We start from the raw sequence: 20,389 nt of genomic DNA, 5'->3' as shown, positions 1-20,389 counted from the left end.
TGAATCTCTGTTTTAAACTCTTCCTGTCCAGTCGGAGGCATCCGCCCCAGGAGAGGGTGATGAAAGGACTCCAGGCCGCCTGCAAGCTGTCTGGCCACCACCCAAGGAGGAGGAGGAGAAAGTTGGCCTGAAATATACAGAAGCAGGTACTTTAAAAAAAATCACACACACACACACAGAAGCAGGTACTTAAAAGAATCTCACACACACACACACACACACACACACACACACACACACACACACACACACACACACACACACACACACACACACACACACACACACACACACACACACACACACACACACACACACACACACACACACACACACACACACACACACACACACACGCACACACGAGAAATGAGGAAAACTGAAATCAGGAAATATAACTTCTTAATGTAGTTTTTATGCAAAGAACTTGTATCTAGAGTAAATAAATGGTTCAACGGTGATCTTTTGGGAAGCTTTGATGATTAACCTTGGTCCACCAATCATAGACACACCTTTTTTTGCCTGTTAAAACAGCTGGATAGATTTAGATCCAGATGTTAATCCATCTACTCTAAATACTGAAAGTGTCTCCATTGATTCATTCATGAAAATCCGCACGGGCATGGATTAACAACACATTTCCAGTATTTGCCACTGTGTAGGATGTAGGGATTGGCAGTGTTTGTTCAGTGGTATCATTTCATGGACTGACTGTATAATAATATATGGTCCACTGCAAGGTAAACACACCTCCACCCTGTGTGAGTGCAGCAGAGAACTAGCCAGAGAACTAGAACTCTAGAGTGTGATTACTTATTGTACTGTATATCAAATGTGAGACAAAAGTCTGCTTTAGTGAGTTTGAACACAGAACACAGACCATGATGTTGAGTTGCCTGAGTTGAGTTATGCTTCCTGTAACACATGTGTTTTTTAGTATTAGGTCAGATGACAGAAAGTGTTCTTGATCAACAAGTGAGTGAATGAGCATGCAGCACTATATGCAGGGCATTTTTAAAAATCAGCGCAAAACTGTGACGTCAGGATTAACCCATAATAACATAAATGACAAATAAATCAGAACGTCTACATTTCTCAAAAGGAAATGCATGTATTGGTTCCCCCCGCAGCAAATGCAACTGTACTGTATGTTAGTGTTCCAAGAAGGCATCTACACGCCACTCTTCTCTACTAACAGTTAATACACATACTGTACCAGGGCCAGAAAATAGGCTTAATTATCCATTAGAGAGATCCGGAATCTCCATGGTTCAAACCGTTTTACTGTACATATTATAATTTATAAGTTAAGTCACTGTAATGTTTGTCAAATTGTCTTTTACTTTTGGAGATGTACTGCCATCTGCTGACAAATGTATGCATTGCTACTGTGATACCAAAAGTAGTCCATCCACAAATACCTTCAAACAACCCCTAGGCATTTGTTGTACATATCATTATTCTTTCCCCCTCGTCAGGGATGACCTTCATCCAGTGACATACTGAATATGCCATTCTGTGCTCTTACATTATTAATAGCCCATGCTGTGTAGACAGTAGACACCCCCCTATATATATCTTCTAGAGCAGTGGTTCTCAAACTTTTTCAAGCCAAAGACCCCCAAATTGATATGTATTTGGCCGCGGACCCCCATCTGAAAACCTTTTGTGCCAGGGACCACCAATTTTCAAAAATAGCAGCTCTACAAGCTCACAGCACGTCACAATAGCCAACAAAGAAATGGATAAAGTTGTTAAAATAATTGTGATGCTGTATTAACTACTTCTCTAGACTAGAGTCTCTAGAAGACTATCTTCATTGTGTCTGCATTATCTACTGTAGACATTGTAAACAAAACATGACAGTATAGGCCAACTGCCTGTGAGGAGGTGAATACCATGAGGGAACTGGGAAGGGAACTGTCTACAACACATTCCTTTTACATTGTGTTTAGTTATGTAGGCTATTTGGCTGGATAAGGATAGGCCTACATTTTCAGTAACAACATTAAAACATTTCACACACAATGCATGAGAACACAATTATCACGCGGGTTTCACCAAGCTGTACTTGGGGACCTTGGAAGTATGTAAACAATGGGTTCTGTTAGCCTACTAATTGGCCCGTCAGTCACGGTAAGTGAACGTACGCTACTGTAGGCCTATACGTACGTTACAATGTATTCAGTTTGACGCATACCTTTCTGTCTTCTTGCTGTAGTTGTAGGTTTAGCAGAATGTTACAGCTGTCATGCTGCTGCAGTCGTTAGATAAACATATTCGTGAAATGTATGTTTTATCTAATTGTCTTATTTTATGTTCCTAGTATCTTATAATATTGCTAGTCTATTTGTAGAGTTATGAGTCCAACTGAGGCACACCTGTACGGAGCCCCTTAAGGGACATTACTAGGTAGATTGTTTTAAGGGTAGGTACATTATTTTAAGAGCTAGGTAGATTGTTTTAAGGGTAGGTACATTATTTTAAGAGCTGGTGGTTTATGTTTTCTGGTATGGAAAAAAAAAACATAGGCTATAACATTTTTTTTGAGGGATGAGTTTTTTTTTTTGAGGGATGAGTTTTTTTTTTTGAGGGCTAAGTTTGTTTTTTTGAGGGATGAGTTTTTTTTTTTGAGGGATGAGTTTTTTTTTTTGAGGGATGAGTTTTTTTTTTTGAGGGATGAGTTTTTTTTTTGAGGGATGAGTTTTTTTTTTTGAGGGATGAGTTTTTTTTTTTGAGGGATGAGTTTTTTTTTTTGAGGGATGAGTTTTTTTTTTTGAGGAATGAGTTTTTTTTTTTGAGGGATGAGTTTTTTTTTTTGAGGGATGAGTTTTTTTTTTTGAGGGATGAGTTATTTTTTTTGAGGGATGAGTTTTTTTTTTTGAGGGATGAGTTTTTTTTTTTGAGGAATGAGTTTTTTTTTTTGAGGGATGAGTTATTTTTTTTTGAGGGATGAGTTTTTTTTTTTGAGGGATGAGTTTTTCAAAAGGAGATTTTTTTTTTCAATACAAATTTTTTTTTTCATTTTTTAGTTAATTTTTAATTTTTTTTCCCAAGTATTGTTTCATCTTCAAAGTTTTTATTTTCAACGGCCGGGGGTCCACAGGGGTCCCCGTGGCGGGGGTGGCGGCCGGGGTTCCACCGAGGTCCCCGTGGACCGGCCAGGGGTCCACGGGGGTCCCCGTGGCGGCCGGGGGTCCACGGGGCTCTCCGTGGCGGCCGGTGCTCAGCTTAGTCTACGACCTGGCTAAGATATGTATGCACTTAATTTAGGAGAGAATATCTCAACTGTTCTTGGCTAATATGACCCCAGGGAACAACTTAGGAACTTTGACTAATTCTCTATCCGGGACGAAATACCCTATATAATGCCCCCATCTTTCTAATTCATTAACATGCCTCATGCTTCTGCTATTGCAGCTATTGGAGAACTAAAACTAGATAGGCTTATAGAGAGCTTCGCCTATTTATAGAATCACTTCTACCAATTAAAAAAGAATAAAAACATACATGCATGCATGTATACAGTATAACCATATTTAACTACTGCTAGAGCCCATATTATGTGAATGAGATTACAGAATTGAAAAACTACTTTGATCAAAAATAAGTTACTTCTATACTTACTTCCAACTTCTACAAGTGAAAGAGAGGTGATTCACTCTAACAATCATCTTTCTAATTAGTTAACATGCTAATCATCGTCTCATCATCTTGGGTCATGTTCTGCTATTGCAGCTATTAAGTACCTCAAATGGCATGTGAATGCACAGAGGTGAGTCGTCTTGGGTCATCTTTCTAATTCATTGACATGTTCAGGTACAGCTGTTGTCATTGAAGTTATTGAAATACATCAAATAGATAGGTCACTTTAACTCCTCATCATCACAACAACCATGTAGCCTACAGAATCATGTTAAGTACATGAAATAACACGTATAGCCTACAAAATCAGGGTCTTTATTTGCCACTCTTTGCAGAAATGTATACATCAGCAATAACTGTGTCATCACATCATCACTGTGTCATCATTTTGGGTGTGTTGTTCAAGCCCTCTTAGATGGCTGGCTGTAGACATGGTCAGGTCAGGTTGTAACCTTGGCACCGTGTCCTGTGTGTGTGTGTGTGTGTGTGTGTGTGTGTGTGTGTGTGTGTGTGTGTGTGTGTGTGTGTGTGTGTGTGTGTGTGTGTGTGTGTGTGTGTACATATATATACACACACACACACATATATATTTATACACATATACATACACACTGATATAAATGACAGCTTAAATTAAAAGTGCATACAAGAATTACAAATAGACATTTGTGCTTTGCCATGTTCATGACTGCTGTTTCCTACATTATCAATTGCTTATGTCACGTTGAACTCTGTTGAATAGTATTACCCCACAAAACATCTATATCTTAGTTCATTACATAAGTCATTACATGCTAAATGTTGCATTTATCTCATGCTATGCTGACATACATTCCCACATTCATGTTGCTAACAGAAAGCCTTTGGCAAAAAAATATTGACCAATTAAAAAACTTTTTTCGTTTGCACTTGAAGTATACTTAGCTTACATGACAAAGACTCAAACCATTGGAGGGGGGTAACTCTTGGAAGCTAGTGTACTTTACTATCATCAGGATGACTTGAACCATTGAACAGGGGTGTGGGGGGTAACCCATTTTTGAAATCTTGGAAGCCTACTAGCTCCTTCCATGCACCTTAACAAAATGTCATCCTACATAACAGCAAGTTGAGATCTCATTAATTTAACTGCATTGGATTCGCTTCCTGGGATGTCAAAGATGAAAGTCTGAATGAACTCCCAAACCTGGGAACATGGTTTCAGGGAAATTGAGATCGAAGACATAAAATGCTTTTCACGAGTACAGACCACGCCTTCAAACCAAACATTGTTTAACATTCTTTATTTAGAAAAGAAGGAGATGGACCTGTCAGGAAAGGAATTGGTTATGCATGGATTAGGAGATGGAGGGAAGGAAGGGAAGGGAAGGAAGGGGGGGGGGAGGAAGGGAGGCTTTAGGGGTGGGGATGTAGGAGTGGAGATGGAGGAGGAGATGATGTGTAGACAGGGAGGTGATGAGGAAGGGGGTGAGGATGAGGAAGTGAAGACAAGGGGTACGATTTATCTAGTGAGGAGGGTAAGTGAAGGATGTAAGGTGTGAGGATGGTGAGAGGATGGCTAGGGTGAGGTGAGCTTGAGGGAGTGAGAACAGAGGAAGGGGAGGTGGGGATGAAGGGGCATGTGAAGCCTGGATAAGGGGCGCAAATGGGAGTGTGGGACGGAGGGCGTCGTAGCCCTGGGGAGGGATGAAGGACGGGGCCCAGTGGGGGCGCGGCCCTGGGGGAGGGAAGGGCAAAGCCCTGGTGGGGGAGGAAGGGCGTAGCCCTGGTGGGGGAGGAAGGGCGTAGCCCTGATGAGGGGTGGAAGGGCGCGTGAAGCCCAGAGAGGGGGGAGGCATAACCATGGGGCTCCAGGGAAATGGAGAGGGTCTGAGGAGATAGGCGTCCGTCTTGGCAGTAATCTGTGGACGCACCATCACTCGAGACCCCAAAAGAGAAAGCATAATTAGTCAGACATTAATTAGAACATTTACTGGACCATGGATGTGTGGGCGTTCCTGAGGTCTTGGACATTGGTTCTAATGTAAGTGTGGTATGCTTGGGAAGTCCAACGCCCTAGGAGTGTGGTCGGTGATGCCTCTTCTAGATGCAGAAGAAGCAGCACCGAATGGCCGGAGAAGTTACCTGCGGGATATCCGGCCTTGGTCAGAACTTGCCGGAGGTGGTAGAGGAACCAGTGACGGGTCGCGACTGAACCGGTATCAGTGGTAAATAACGGGTCGGAAGGAGAGGCGTGGGAGGAGTGCCTGGTATGGAGGTGATGGACCAAGGGTTCGTAAGGGCTGAGGTAGGAGTTGAGTTTAAACATGTAAATTGGCGTTGTTCTGCCGAATTGGTCTGTTTTGCTATGTTTTAGCAAGAATACTAGTGTGGAGGAATCTGGAATGGTCAGATCAGATAAACAGGGATGGTAGTGAGGAATGAATGTAGAATTAGAGGTAGTGAATTCTGAACATCTTAGAAACCCAAAGAAAGCTAAGAGAAACATTGCTTCCAGTGTGGAGTCTACAGATGGGTTTACATAGCCAGAGCGGAGTATGTTGATGCATCCTGCGAGAACATCAGAGGTAATAGGTTGGCGGCCTGGAGGATTACGTGGCTTGTTCCTTCTCAGGCTCTAAAGGAGCAGGGTGACGTGTGAGTGCTGGGCAAAGGGGTGAGGTGCTCCTGTTAGGAGCTTAGTAATAAAATGTATACCTGATAGATAGACGCGGATGGTTGGTGGATGCATGGCCCGAGAAGAATGGCTGTAGCTGATGTAGGAGGTGAGTGTAACGAGGTCCAGAGACGGAAATGGCAGGCTGTAGAGTGAAAGGATTGGAAATTGTTCCAAGCTGTCCAGTAGGAGGAGAGTGTGGAGGGAGCTATACCTTGCAGGATGTGATTTTGGGAGATGGATACCAGGTTATGGAGAGAATGGTTTATGGGAAGGTCATCTCGGAAAATGAAGGAACTGGAGTCGGGTGGAGGTCTGCGGATGGTGCCAAGGCTCTGAATCTTTGGAAGGAGAAACGTGAGAGTGAATCAGCTACCGTGTTGTGGTAACCTGGGACATGGGCTGCTCGGATTATGAAGTTATTGGTGACTGAGAGCCATGTTAGACGCCTGAGAAGAGCCATGATGGGTAGTGATGCTGACCGACCTTTATTGATGATGTGGACTGTGGACTGGTTATCGGAGTGTATGAGAACAGAGCGGCTGGTCCATTCATGGCCCCAAAGAGAGGCCGCGACAATGATTGGATATAATTCGAACAAAGCTGAAGAGTGGGCGGTGTCGAACGGGGGGGAAACAAAATCTAAGGGCCAATTATCTGCAAACCATCTCCCTCTGTAGTAACCCCCGAAACCTACAGAGGGCGCTGCATCGGTGTATAATTGCAAATCCTCTGGTGAGGAGTGGAAATCGTTGGATAACAGGAGGTGCCAGAGCCTAAGCTCTGAGCGGCATTCTAGGTCTAACATGATATGATGGTGGAGGGATAGCACGGATGCAGCGAGGTGGAGGAGGTGGGAAATAAATGAACGGCCTTGTGGGATGATTCTAGTGGCGAAATTGAGGTGACCTAGTAACTGAAGTAGTTGCTGCTTGGTGCAGGATGTGATTTGTAGAAAATTGGAAATGAGTAGTGTAATACGGTCTAGTTTCTCTGTAGGGAGTGAGGCTTGAAATGAGATGGAGTCCAAATTGATTCCTAAGAATTCAATTTTTTTAAATTGACCTACTGTTTTTTCATCGGCCAGGGGAACTCCGAGTGCCGCAAAAGCGGTCTTGAGGCACGTGATACTGCGTGCGGGGGGGGCTGATGGGGGGTCGACTGTGAGGAAGTCATCCAGGAGATGGACTAGGTGCGGGATGCGGTAATTGTTGCTTAATATCCAGCAAAGGAGCTCTGAGAGATTGTCGAAAAGTTTTGGGCTACTTTTACAGCCAAATTACTGCAAAATAAAATTTTGACTGCCAGCAGACGCCGAAAAGGTGCCATGAGTCTGGGTGGAGGTGGAGGACTTTGAAGGCAGACATGATGTTGGCTTTTGATAGCCAGGCAGCCGGATCAGGGCAATGGCATGATCAACGGTTGAATAATGAAGTGTGAAATCTGCACTGGGGATGAGGCTATTAATACTGGGGATGGATGAACCGTGTGGGGAAGATAGATCGATAATTAATCTTTTCTTCCCTGAATACTTCCTAGTGGCCACTCCTATTGGGCTGATGCGGTAGATGGGGAATGGGGGGGAATCGAACGGACCGATCATGAACCCTTGCTTGACTTCTTTCTCAAGCAGGGTGGTGACGATTTCAGGTTCTGTTAGTGCGGACTGGAGGTTATTGCAAGAGTGGGAATGATCGGGAAGTGTGATGAGGCCGGGTGAAAAACCATGATTGAGACCGTCAATGAAAAAATGGACGAATGTGGGGTCTGGGTGGAATGCGAGCTCCTTGGCCAGGGCAGGGATGTTAATGGGGGTGGCCAGATGGTGCGACAGTCAACTTTTGGAAGGTTTGGTTGGGTTGTGGGGGCATGTGGCGGGCATGGGCTCCTCCGCAGTAGGTGCATACATGCAGGAGCTTGCAAAATGATGAGTCGCATCCTGCATCGTTGAAATTATTGCATAGCATGCGGGAGCCTACAAACATAATCTTCCTGCCACGCTTGTCCGTGGCTTGAGAGGAGGCTGGTTGGGCGATGGGGCGGCCGGGTTTGGATCGCTTGTCCCGGCCTGGCTGGTACTGTTGTGTTCCTATTCCCATGAGGGCGGGGACTGATGGAGGGATGGAGGATGTGGTGGGGCGATTGTAATAATGAACTGGGGCTGCTGGCTCTCTTTTAGGTTGGGCTACAGGTGCAGGCTGGTGTGCGGTGAGCACGCAGTCGGTGGTGGGGTGGGAGGGGCAGCCGCAGATGTTGCATGCTATGGCGGCGCTGCCTGTGAACAGCCGGCTGTAAAGTTCTATGTCCAGCGCTCCCCAGAAGGTAGCGAGGTTCCACTGTTGGATACGGGCAGCCGCCCTCGCTGCGAACTGCCGATGGTATTCATAAAATAAGGTGCCACCAAACCGCACTGCCATGTCCATGATTAGGGAAAGGTAGTCGTCTAGCTCTTGCCTTCTGTGGGGGAATAGGGAGCAGATGACATTTCTGAAAATTGAGAAGGCTAGGGTGAATTTGGTGCAGGTGAGGGTGTTGTGGGGTGGGGCAGTGGATGAAAGGTCTCGGAGGGTGATCGAGATGCCTCCGCAGTCGACTGTCCGGGGTTGGAAGGTGTGGGTGGATGGTTTTAGAATTGCAGAGAGGTCGATGTCCATACCCTGGATGATTTGTTGACGGAGGTGGTTGGATATGGGTTGTGGGTTGAGGGCCAGCGCGTTCAGTGGCACCTGGGCTGCGACTGCGGAGGAGAGAGAAAAGGGGGGGGTTGGAAACACAAGGGCGGGGGAGGGAGGGAAAGAAGAGAGAGTTAAGTTGCTCAGGATGCCGATGGCTGTTTGGGGGGGCACCTGAGTGGGGGGTGAAGGTGCTAGCCGGCCCCGTGCGATAGCCATCTGGGTGTTGGGCTGGCTAGCGGCCTCGGGGACGGAAACAGAAAAAGAGACAGAAGTGTGGGGGAAGTTGGATGATTGTGCAGGGGGGTGGGATGACAGTGAAGCCTGCATTGACGGGGGTGAAAACCTTTGCAGAGGGTTTTGGTAAGAGGGGGAAGGGATGGGGGAAAGAGGATTAAAGGTAGGGAAGGAGGGGAGGGGAGCAGGCACAGGGGGTGGAGGGAGATGCATGGGGGTAGTGGGAACAAGCCTGGTCTCCTCTGCTTGAGTTGGGGGTCTGAGGCGGCTCAGCAGAGTGCGACCTGTAGGTGGAGATGAATTCGATTGGCGAATATCTTGTGTAATTATGGACAATGCTGGTGGATGGTTTGCATTAATAGGAAACAACACAGGCTCACCTGATGAACGTGTGTTTCGAGCGGGCGTTGTAGTGTCCGCTCTGCTGCCGTCATGTCTGCTGGTAGATGGACCCCGTGCCGGCTGTCTGACGTCATCATGGCGCGCCTGTGAAGGTCCTGCTGGAGAAGAGGAAACTCTCGCTGCTGTGGTGTAAAGATGAAAAAGTTGTCCTTTGTTTGCGGTGCTGGAAAAAGCGACGCTCTTCTCTCTTAATGCCTTTTTGAGTGATATCACGGTCCAATCGCGGATTGGCTTGTGAGTGGCAAGGGTGGAGCTGTGATCGGTTACCATGGCAGATAAATCGAGGGCGGAGTTGACTCAGTTACCATGGTGATCGATCAAGCTTGTAACCTAGAGAGTGAGCTAGGAATGGAAATAGATCATGGGAGTAGAGTGAGGGGCAAGGTTAGTAACAATCTCATAGCTTGAAGGCGTAGTCTTCCTCCTGAACATACATTGTACCAACTCCATTAAAACACCCATCACCCAAAAGAGATGGGTGCGCCAAGGCCGCCCCATTTATTATCACATAAGCTTGGGAACACTGATGCCCCTCCCCTAGCATAAAAACATATGGATACTCTGTGGTTGCTGCGGTCAGCTACTGCACCAGGTTTGTCACAGGCTGAAGAAGAAAAGAAAAGAGAGGAAAGAACAAGATTATTACAAGTTGATACAACAGGTTAAATTGAACTCCAAAGCTCCAGTGCTGTAGTCAAGTCACTATATCTGGAGTCTAGGTTGAGTCAATTCCCCAGCAGTGCTCAAGTCCAAATAGAGTCCACATTAACTGAGTCTGAGTCCAAAGTTACTGAACATGAGTGTGCATGCACATGTAGGTGGAACACACATGCCTTCCCTTAAACAGCATTCAAATAATGTCACTGCAATTAGCTATCAATATCTTATGCCAACTTATATATTAGGCTATATTACAAAAAAATGTGTCTGCATGATCCAACTGTTTGTTGGGCTTCTTCCTCACGGAAGACCAAGGCTGGGGCGCTAACCCATACTGCTCCCGGAATATGTGAGCTCTATGTGAATACCTGCTGAGAGCAAATCTACTGTATGTTGACGCAAAGGTCACCCGTCTTCTCCTTCCTGGCCGGCCATGTGAGTGATCTTCGCGGAGAATTCAGGGTTCATCTCCCAGTACACTCAGGATTTAACATCGAAAATCATGAGAAATCTACAGACAGGTAAAGACAAAAAAATGTGTAAGGCACAAACAATAATCGATTTAGTCTGTACTAAACTTATTCTGTGAGATGTAAGCTCACCATGCCTTGAGTGTCCACTAGATGCGGCAACTCTTTGATTATGGCTTGGATTGAATTTGTCCCATCTGCAGTCTGCAGTGGTGGCCAAATACAAAACAATTACACTCCATTTATTAATTTATTTTAATCAATGTGTTTACAACACATCCCTAATACTGCTGAATGTACAGTATGTGAGGATTTGTCCTTCAACCTAGCTAAGATGAGTGCAACTTTTTAATCCTGTCGTCCTCTAACTTTTCCCATTCGTCGCACAGCATTCCACCTCACCAAACACATGTATGTAAAATTGGCTATTTTGTCCAACATGTAAAAAAAGAAAAATGGTCTCAAGTAATGTTAAGTATACATGATGTGACCATGCACGGTACATCATTATAATAATAATGTTAAGTATACATGATGTGAACATGCACAGTACATAATAATAATAATAATAATAATAATAATAATAATAATGTAAAGTATACATGATGTGAACATGCACGGTACATCATTATAATAATAATGTTAAGTATCATAGCAACAACCTCATTAAGCTACATGTACAGTACAGTATAGCAACAACACCACATTAAGCTACATGTACAGTAGAGTATAGCAACAACACCTCATTAAGCTACATGTACAGTAGAGTATAGCAACAACACCTCATTAAGCTACATGTACAGTAGAGTATAGCAACAGCACCTCATTAAGCTACAAGTACAGTACAGAATAGCAACAACACCTCAATAAGCTACAGTAGGTATATGCTACATCGCACAACGTTGTCGGCCCCAAAAATAGCAGATCTACAAGCTCACAGCGCGTCGCGGACGCAACATGTTGTGAACTTATAGATCTGCTATTTTCGATGTCAACGTTATGTATGTGATAGAACACGAACGTATACAATAGCTCAGCTATGCTAGCTTGCGCCTGTCAGCTGCTAGCCAATATGATGACATTCTTTCCCTAGAATTAAATCACTTTGAAACGCTGCACTCCATATACAACATAAATATGATCGGCAACGTACATTAACGTAGTGGGTTTGGCGTTGAGTGCCAGTGCTAGCTGGGTGCTACCCATGGAGCTAACGGTGCTAATGTTAGCGTTAGCTAGCATAATGGCTAACGTTAGTAAGCAAGCTGTACACAAGCATTCATTCATTCATTCATTATCCCAGATAGCGGTAGATTAATGAGAGCATATTATCACTTACAATAATTTCCTTGTAAACAAGTAAACGTTAGCTGACCAGCTATTTCCTCCGTGGTGGAGAGTGGAAAGTCCGGTGACCAAGTTTGGTCAAAGAGGAAGGGACGTACTTACCCGGAACTCCTTTGACGGACGGCCTGTCCTTCAAAATAAAATAAAATGCTATTTATAGTGCTATAAATGCTATAAATAGCGACTTTGAAAAGGAGAGGTTTTATTTTCAAGATAGGTATAATATTTTTTTTTGGTCCAAGTTTTTTTTTTATGTCATGCATGAAAAAAAAAACTAACCTAAAAAAAAAACTCATCCCTCTTAAAAAAAAAACTCATCCCTCCTAAAAAAAAAACTCATCCCTCTTTTAAAAAAAAAACTCATCCCTCCTAAAAAAAAAAACTCATCCCTCTTTTAAAAAAAAAACTCATCCCTCAAAAAAAAACTCATCCCTCAAAAAAAAAAAACTCATCCCTCAAAAAAAAAAACTCATCCCTCAAAAAAAAAAACTCATCCCTCAAAAAAAAAACTCATCCCTCAAAAAAAAAAAACCCATCCCTCAAAAAAAAAAACTCATCCCTCAAAAAAAAAAACTCATCCCTCAAAAAAAAAAACTCATCCCTCAAAAAAAAAAACTCATCCCTCAAAAAAAAAAACTCATCCCTCAAAAAAAAAAACTCATCCCTCAAAAAAAAAAAATCATCCCTCAAAAAAAATGTTATAGCCTATGTTTTTTTTTTCCATACCAGAAAACATAAACCACCAGCTCTTAAAATAATGTACCTACCCTTAAAACAATCTACCTAGCTCTTAAAATAATGTACCTACCCTTAAAACAATCTACCTAGTAATGTCCCCTAAGGGGCTCCGTACACCTGTGTCTTTTACGTGATTAAGTGACGTGTGTCCCATCACCAATGTTTTAATGCCCTCTTGTGGCGTGGCACAGTAATACCCCCAAAAATATAAACAAGACCACCACCACCACAAAAAAAAACACCCATTTGATCCAACAAACACTGAATGTCATTTTATTATATTACGTATTTATGTATGTATTTAATTTGGATAATACACTCCTAATTATTACCAGTAGTATCTATTACCCCAACTTTATCAGTTTGTGCTAAACCTATACAAACCACTGGAGAGTGGATAATTGTAAAACAAAATTCTCTCCTCTCCTCTCCTCTCCTCTCCTCTCCTCTCCTCTCCTCTCCTCTCCTCTCCTCTCCTCTCCTCTCAGAGCACCAGGCTGCCCTGCTACAGCTGCAGAGAGAATGCAAGGAGGAAATGGAGAACTTACAGGTGTGTGATCAGTGATGAATCAGGTTTGATACCAACCTTATTTAGCAAAGGAACTGCTGTGCAAAAGCATAAAATTGGCGATTCGATCATTTTGATGATGTTTCGCATTATCCCACAACCCTCCCTCAGCAGTCCAGACCATGGAAGTTGTAATGTCATTTGCTAAGTGTTATTTTAACACTGAAAGTGTAAAAACGGATAATGTTTTTTTACCCAGGAGGGCTATGGCCAGGAGATGTCCAGGCTGCGGGTGGACTCCGAGGAGGTGGTCTCCCGTCTGGAGCTGGCTGTGGCCCACCTACGGGCCGAGCTATCCCTGGCCGGAGGTCTCTGCCGTGGCGGGGACCTCCGTGACGCCGCCGTCTCCACAGAGGACGACCTCGTTCGCAAAGCCTTCCGTACCGTCTGCGTTCAGACGGACAGGGAGACCTTCGTCAGGGGCGAGGAGGAGGAGCTGGGTGGGACCGGCGGGGGCCCTCCTCAGCCCCGAAAGGAGCCTCCTAAAAAGCTGGACCTGGCCTCCATCAGCCTCAGCCTGGCTCGACAGAGGGAGGACGTGTCTCCTGCCTCGTCGCCTCCTCCTCATCCCGGAGCGCCGCTGACCTCAGCAGAATCAGCACCAGCTTCGGCTTCTGTCCTCCCTTCCCAGAACCCTCCATCAGCCAACACGGCCACTCAGCCACCTACTCCCCCTCCAGCACCTCCATGTGTTCCCTCCGTCCCAAACCTCTCAAAGTCATCTAATGGCCCTCCACCTCCTCCACCTCCTCCTCCACCACCACCTCCACCACCCATGCCAGGCGTAGCCCCTCCACCACCACCACCACCTCCACCCATACCAGGCTTAGCCCCCCCACCACCACCTCCTCCTCCTCCTCCAGGTGGGACGTTCGTGGCGGACAAGCCCCCCCGAAAGTCGACTGTAGAGCCGTCGTGTCCCATGAAGCCCCTATACTGGACCAGGATACAGATCCAAGGCAAAAAGTAAGACTTCATTTACTGTTGCGGGGCCAGCGTCACATGTCAAAAATATCGACATGCGAGTGAAAGAGTTTCATGTTGAGCTATGCATGAACACTGGACACACGTGATCACAAACATTGCACTTCACACGGACAGGACAGGCCCATATGGACGTCTGCTGAGGCAGCTATCACATATCATTTTAGGAGTCCGGTCCATGTATACTACGTACGTCCGGAATATGAATTAGTGTTTGAGAGAGAGAGAGAGAGAGAGAGAGAGAGAGAGAGAGAGAGAGAGAGAGAGAGAGAGAGAGAGAGAGAGAGAGAGAGAGAGACATAGTTTGATGTTACTCAATCAGACAGGATAAGTATTATTATTGGGAAAGCATCCTGGCATAGATTCTTGGTCCACTGACCTCACCTTTCTAGTTTGTTTTTCTATTTATCACTACTTGCATGATTTCTACACCATATCCCCCTACGATGCATTATGAGTGGCTTTGGCAACGGTGACAGGGATTACAGTTTGTGACAGTTAGTTTTCAGCCTTCCCAAAATCGGAGTCGCTGTCAGATTCACTTTAATAGCTAAGGATAATAAACATATAGGAACTGATCTTGTGGTCACAATTGGCGCAGAGATTTGTTGACAACTTATATGTTATTACAACGCCTGCATTGTCCACGGACGACAAAAGGGACAGATCTACAAACTCACCAAGCATCGTGACGTGACACATTGTGAGCTTGTAGATTGGATATTTTCAGCGAGCGACACCATTGTACGATGAAGAATATATCAGGCTTTAGTTATCCTTTCCAGTCAAGCTTGCACTTATGCTAAACCACAGTCTCCATCAGTTTGTGTGTGGCTCTCTCTGGCTCAGACACTGTCTGAGCAATTTGTTGGATGGCGAGAGAACCCCAATTCTGCACTGTTTTTAAGCAACGTCCTCCTGGGATTCTTGAATATCCTTTTAAAAATCAATCGCAAAGCAATTGTTCTACAAGCCAAGAATTCTTTTTCCCCATCGTCCAATATAAAATGACCCATCCAGATCCAATTTATGGCCTTTGCTTTTGTTATAATGTTTTGTTTTGCACTATTCATTTAACAATACTCAGCATATTAAACAACTGCATTTCCCTAAAATGTCCTTTTCTGAAACTATAGAGTGATAAACTTTATCAATGTGGCATTTGATTGTGCTTTAATCAGGCCCCAAATGACATCGCTTGAGGAGAGACCAGCCATTGACTCTTAAATAACTCTAAAACCAATTTAAATTGTGCAACCATGCTTGAAATATATGAATATATGGGCGACAGATGATATAGGATATTTTTGGAAGAGTTCCCTTTAACAGATGCAGTAGCATAAATACAATAAATCACTGTCTCTCCAGGGTCTCTTCATCTCACAAACCTTAACTCTCTCTCTTCCTCAGTAATGACACACTCTGGAACTCCTTGGAGGAAGTGAACATAATCAACACCAGCGAGTTTGAAGACCTCTTTGCCAAGACCACCGCACAGACCAAGAGGAAGCCTCTGTCAGAGGCCTATGAGAAGAAAGCCAAAGCCAGGAAGGTAATTATAGCCTCAGTTTGTGTCCAAACACACAACAGAGTCCCTGATTATCAGCAGGATCTTTCAATGTATCTAATAAAAAATTGTTTCGCTGACAAAACATTTTATCCGGCTTCAGTATAGGCCTACTGGGTTGTTGGGTGAATGAATACACATCAGCAAAATAAATCCACATTTTATGTGTCTTCATCCACTAGAGGGAGTTGATGCCATTGACCTCAGACACCATATCACAGGTTTCATAAATGAAAGGTCCTAGTTTGTATGCCAAAAGTGGCATGGACACAATTACTGTACACTAGTCTAGTTGATGGTCTTGCTGCAGCACAGTGTATTTACTAATGGGAAGTTTGTCTGAAAAGTAACACAGTTTTCCAAATGTGCTACTAAGGTGCCATCAATCAGATGCTAAGCTTTTATACTAATGCGTTACAGCATGCTATGATCTGTGTTTGCTCAGTCCCTTAACAATAGAGCCACTGCTAATGATGCCACTAATGTAACCATGTAGTCATGGTAACTGTGTGTGTGTGTGTGTGTGTGTGTGTGTGTGTGTGTGTGTGTGTGTGTGTGTGTGTGTGTGTGTGTGTGTGTGTGTGTGTGTGTGTGTGTGTGTGTGTGTGTGTGTGTGTGTGTGTGTGTGTGTGTGTGTGTGTGTGTGCGTGCGCGCGTGCGCGCGTGCGTATGCGTGCATGCGTACGTACGTGCGTGTCAGATCATTAAGCTTCTTGAAGGGAAGCGATCCCAGGCTGTAGGTATCCTTATTTCGAGCCTTCACCTGGAGATGAAGGACATAAAGCAAGGTTAGTGACTGGAGGAACAACCCTCATCTGCATTTTAGATACATTCACTGGACGTTCTGCAATAGGCTGAAGATTTCACATTTTACTTTGTTTATGAACATGGAAAAGCATGTGTATGTACTGTATGTATGAAACATAAATACCGTAATATACTGGACATGAAAGAAATTCCAGCTTGAAAGAGATCTTCAGTTTAATTGATCATTTTGTAATAAAAGCCAATAAGTGCTGCTGATTCAACAAGGACCATATTCTACGTGATCTTTGTCAGCAGTGGCCTACAATGAATGCACTACAATGCATATACATTTACACCCTTCTTAGGGCCTTCTTAGTGCCACGACGGTCTACCACCATTTGCCTCCGAGAAAATCATCTGGGGAGGCCAGGGACTCCACACTGAATGGATCATTGCTGATCGTTGTTAAGTTATGACTGTTTCAATTCCCCCAGCTAGATTGTCTAGCCTTTTCCCTGTTGATTCAGGAAGTGGAAGCCGCAGCCTTCCAGTCACAGGCTTGGCTCTGATGCTGAGGCTGCCACAGTACCTTAAATATCACCCGTTTACAGTATGCCATTACCCCGAGTTTGCCACAACCATTTAAACCCTATATGACCAGAGTCCCCCAGGGCTCTATATTGGGCCCCCTACTTATTTCCCTCTAAACCAGTGGTTCTCAACCAGTGGTGCGGGGACCACCAGTGGCCCTTGAGGGTGTTCCAGGTGGTCCCCAGCTAAATGATGGAGAGTTGGTAACCAAATAGACCCTTATAGATCTTTAACTCTTGAGAGTGTAAAATAAAACCAAAGTTTACGCTCTGAAGAATTAAATTATTGTTAAACATCTGAATTACTTAATTAAAGAATTGTTATTTTTGATCAACATTTGCCTGTTGTCTCTCCTAATGGTACCACATCAGAACAGCATGGAATTGTGGACAAATCTCATCCAACGACAACAAAATATTCTAAGTCTTGGGTCTGAGAGGCTAAATCTCATCAAATGGTGGTCCGTGGCTCAAATGCCAAATAAATAATGGACCTTGATATGGAAAGGGTTGAAAACCACCGCTCTAAACCAAAGGTCTTCGCTGACGTGTTCACAATATGTCGCATTGTGACCGGTTGTGACCTTGTAGATTGGCTATTTGCACCGAATGTTCACCTATTATGATGACATGTCCAGAATAGGGACGCTAGGGTTCATGTGGTTAAACCTTCCCCTCTTTCATTTGCATTTCAATTTCATTTTCACTTTGCATTCAACCGTTGAATATGAGCTGTTGGTGAATTTCAAGTAGGGTTAAAAGCTAAAAGCATACCACGGCGTCGGCCAGAGACTATCTGCATTGCTAATCTCCTGCTCCAGTCTCTGAAGCCAGTTTCCCAAATGAAGGGGGAATGTGTTCTGTCTGTCTTCATGTGAACGGGTTATGGGGGCCCTCTAGGGTCCTCCCCGGCTCTCAGATCTCAGCTCAGCCTCTTCAATTTTCTTCATCTGTTCTTCCCAATAAATCAGACCCAGGATCGTCATCATAGATTCAAAAAAGGAATGTAGTTATAGTAAATCATATGGAATGGGACTTTCTCTTACTGGTGTTTTTATTTGTTTGTTTATTTTAATCAATGTTGAACTATGGTAGAACCCTGGCATGATAAAAGTCCAAATATTATATATCGTGTTTATCTAGTGATTCTGTGCTCTGTGATCAAGGAACCAGAAGTAGTGAATCCATTCCTTCATATTGTATTACAAAGCAGGTCTCACACTTTTAGTATATAAAGGAACGCAAACAAAGCAGATTCTTTATTATAAACAACAACAAAAACCGAAAGCTCACCAATATCAAGGAAAGGCAGCTTTATTTGTAAGCGCTACACAGAATAATCCAAATACAGTATGGTCAAATGTTTACAATAAAAATACTACTACTACTACTACTACTACTACTATAAATAAACTTTGAAAAACATTCAAACTAGAAAGGGATGTTCTGCGACGTGTATATCTACACCAGGCTTCAAACCTTTTGTGCATGTTGCCATGTTTTCATACTATAACAGCTCGCATTACATTTTGGCCTATAACTCTTGAACCGTGGGGTCATATTATATGAAATGTTTTCCCTGGATTCCTTGGATCATGACACAACTCCTATTTCTGCCTAACTAGATTTTCTTCAAGACACACTACTACTCCTCCATATTTTGTCCAAGACTCACACAAATCACTACACATTATCAAGTGGTTAAGTCTTATTGGACATTATTCCTGACTTGTTTGATAGTAATAGGCTCAGGCTGACAAAGTGTAATGCAAGCTATGGCGCTGACAACTGAAGGCAAACAATTATGTATCATAAGTTTTTTCTACATTGGTACAATCCACCCAAAAACTATTTTGAGATCCTTTTCGTTATGCAATGAGGGTGAATGGTATCACTAGCAGCAAAAGATAAACAATAAAGCAAAGCATGATAACCACAGACGTTTATTAAAGACCATCCATTTTCGTTACTTTGTCCACGATACATTGATACACTTAATACTCAAGTCACACATTTTTTTTTTCGTCATGCAATGAGGGTGAATGGATTCACTAGCGCAGAAGCAACACGTAAAGGTGATCAACAATATTTGAACTTACATCTTTCCCAGGTAGCTATACAATACATTCCAAGGTCCTGCCAAAGTTCAACATGACTTTAAGAATACATGAACTTCTAGCAGAAGGCCTAACCTGTGTCTTGCTATGATCTTATTTCTACAGCTGTGCTCACAGTGGACAGCTCTGTGGTGGACCTGGAGACCATTGAAGCGCTCTACGAAAATGTAAAATGTTAGATAGATAGATACCTTCATTATGTTGTCATTTGTTATTAGTTTCCTATAGAGTTTGAACATATTCAATTAGGAAACATCCTTCCTTGTTGTAATTCCCAACTGCTTGTGTCTCAGAGAGCACTGCCAGAGGAGCTGGAGAAGATCAAGAGACACTACGAGACGTCAGATGAAGATCAGGTCAAACTGCTGGACAAGCCTGAACAGTAAGCATCCAACCTGGTGTTATTTTACTAAACCAGAGTAAATTATTAAAGGAAAACAGGGGTATTGATTATAATGCGCAGTATATGAGTATGCACGGTCCCAACTGTGTGTCTACACTGTCAGAAAAAACAAAAAAAAACTTTAGTCACATCTGCTGTGACAGCAGAGACCTGAAGTGAGAGTCAAGGTGTCTTTAATTATGGCAAATAAATCAATTTCATGGACAAAGAGGAGATTTAGATGAAGGAGGAACGTGACAGGTTAAAGGAAGATTTGCGAGCATGGAGATGACTGGGACATGAATTGTGTGTGTGTGTGGGGGGGAGGGGGTGTAGCTTAGGGTTCAGAATATGGTTCTAATACATGTGGTTTGTGTTCCAGGTTCCTGTATGAGCTTGCTCAGATCCCAGACTTTGCCGGCAGAGCTCACTGCATCATCTTCCAGTCGACTTTCACCGATGGCATCGCGTCCATCCAGCGCAAGGTCCACATGGTATCCTCAGTCTGCCAGGTAGGCAAGGTCACATTAAAGGTCATCTCACAGTCTGTATGTGTACCCTCCAGACCTGCATAGGGATGACATATCCAAATATATTTGTATGTGAA

General features: G+C 43.8%; 2 protein-coding genes across 3 annotated transcripts in view; one reads left to right on the top strand and one right to left on the bottom strand.

The window, feature by feature from the left end:
- Window positions 1-20,389, top strand: part of fmn1 (formin 1) — a 34,781-nt gene that overhangs the window by 2,805 nt on the left and 11,587 nt on the right. Inside the window, exons 2-9 of one of the 2 annotated variants that reach the window (XM_080452487.1) lie at window positions 32-146; window positions 13,316-13,377; window positions 13,598-14,361; window positions 15,790-15,931; window positions 16,647-16,734; window positions 19,506-19,567; window positions 19,694-19,782; window positions 20,165-20,294. In XM_080452487.1, coding sequence (XP_080308613.1) covers window positions 32-146; window positions 13,316-13,377; window positions 13,598-14,361; window positions 15,790-15,931; window positions 16,647-16,734; window positions 19,506-19,567; window positions 19,694-19,782; window positions 20,165-20,294 — 1,452 coding nt within the window. Of the gene's footprint in view, window positions 1-31; window positions 147-13,315; window positions 13,378-13,594; window positions 14,362-15,789; window positions 15,932-16,646; window positions 16,735-19,505; window positions 19,568-19,693; window positions 19,783-20,164; window positions 20,295-20,389 lie in introns of both variants that reach the window. The other variant, XM_080452486.1, reaches the window with a different exon arrangement.
- On the bottom strand, window positions 5,039-12,162 carry LOC308102662 (uncharacterized protein). The gene is made up of 4 exons (XM_080452488.1): window positions 12,082-12,162; window positions 10,875-10,946; window positions 10,682-10,783; window positions 5,039-10,216 (listed from the first exon to the last, which is right to left on the bottom strand). The coding sequence occupies exon 4, from the start codon at window positions 9,880-9,882 to the stop codon at window positions 8,107-8,109; it is 1,776 nt and encodes a 591-aa protein (XP_080308614.1). The 5' UTR covers window positions 9,883-10,216; window positions 10,682-10,783; window positions 10,875-10,946; window positions 12,082-12,162; the 3' UTR covers window positions 5,039-8,106.

This window comes from Gymnoscopelus braueri, assembly GCF_963280865.1.
Source record: "Gymnoscopelus braueri genome assembly, chromosome: 16".
Taxonomy (NCBI): Eukaryota; Metazoa; Chordata; class Actinopteri; order Myctophiformes; family Myctophidae; genus Gymnoscopelus; species Gymnoscopelus braueri.
The sequence above is the reverse complement of the archived record's forward strand: the minus strand, read 5'-3'. Positions and strand labels throughout refer to the sequence as shown.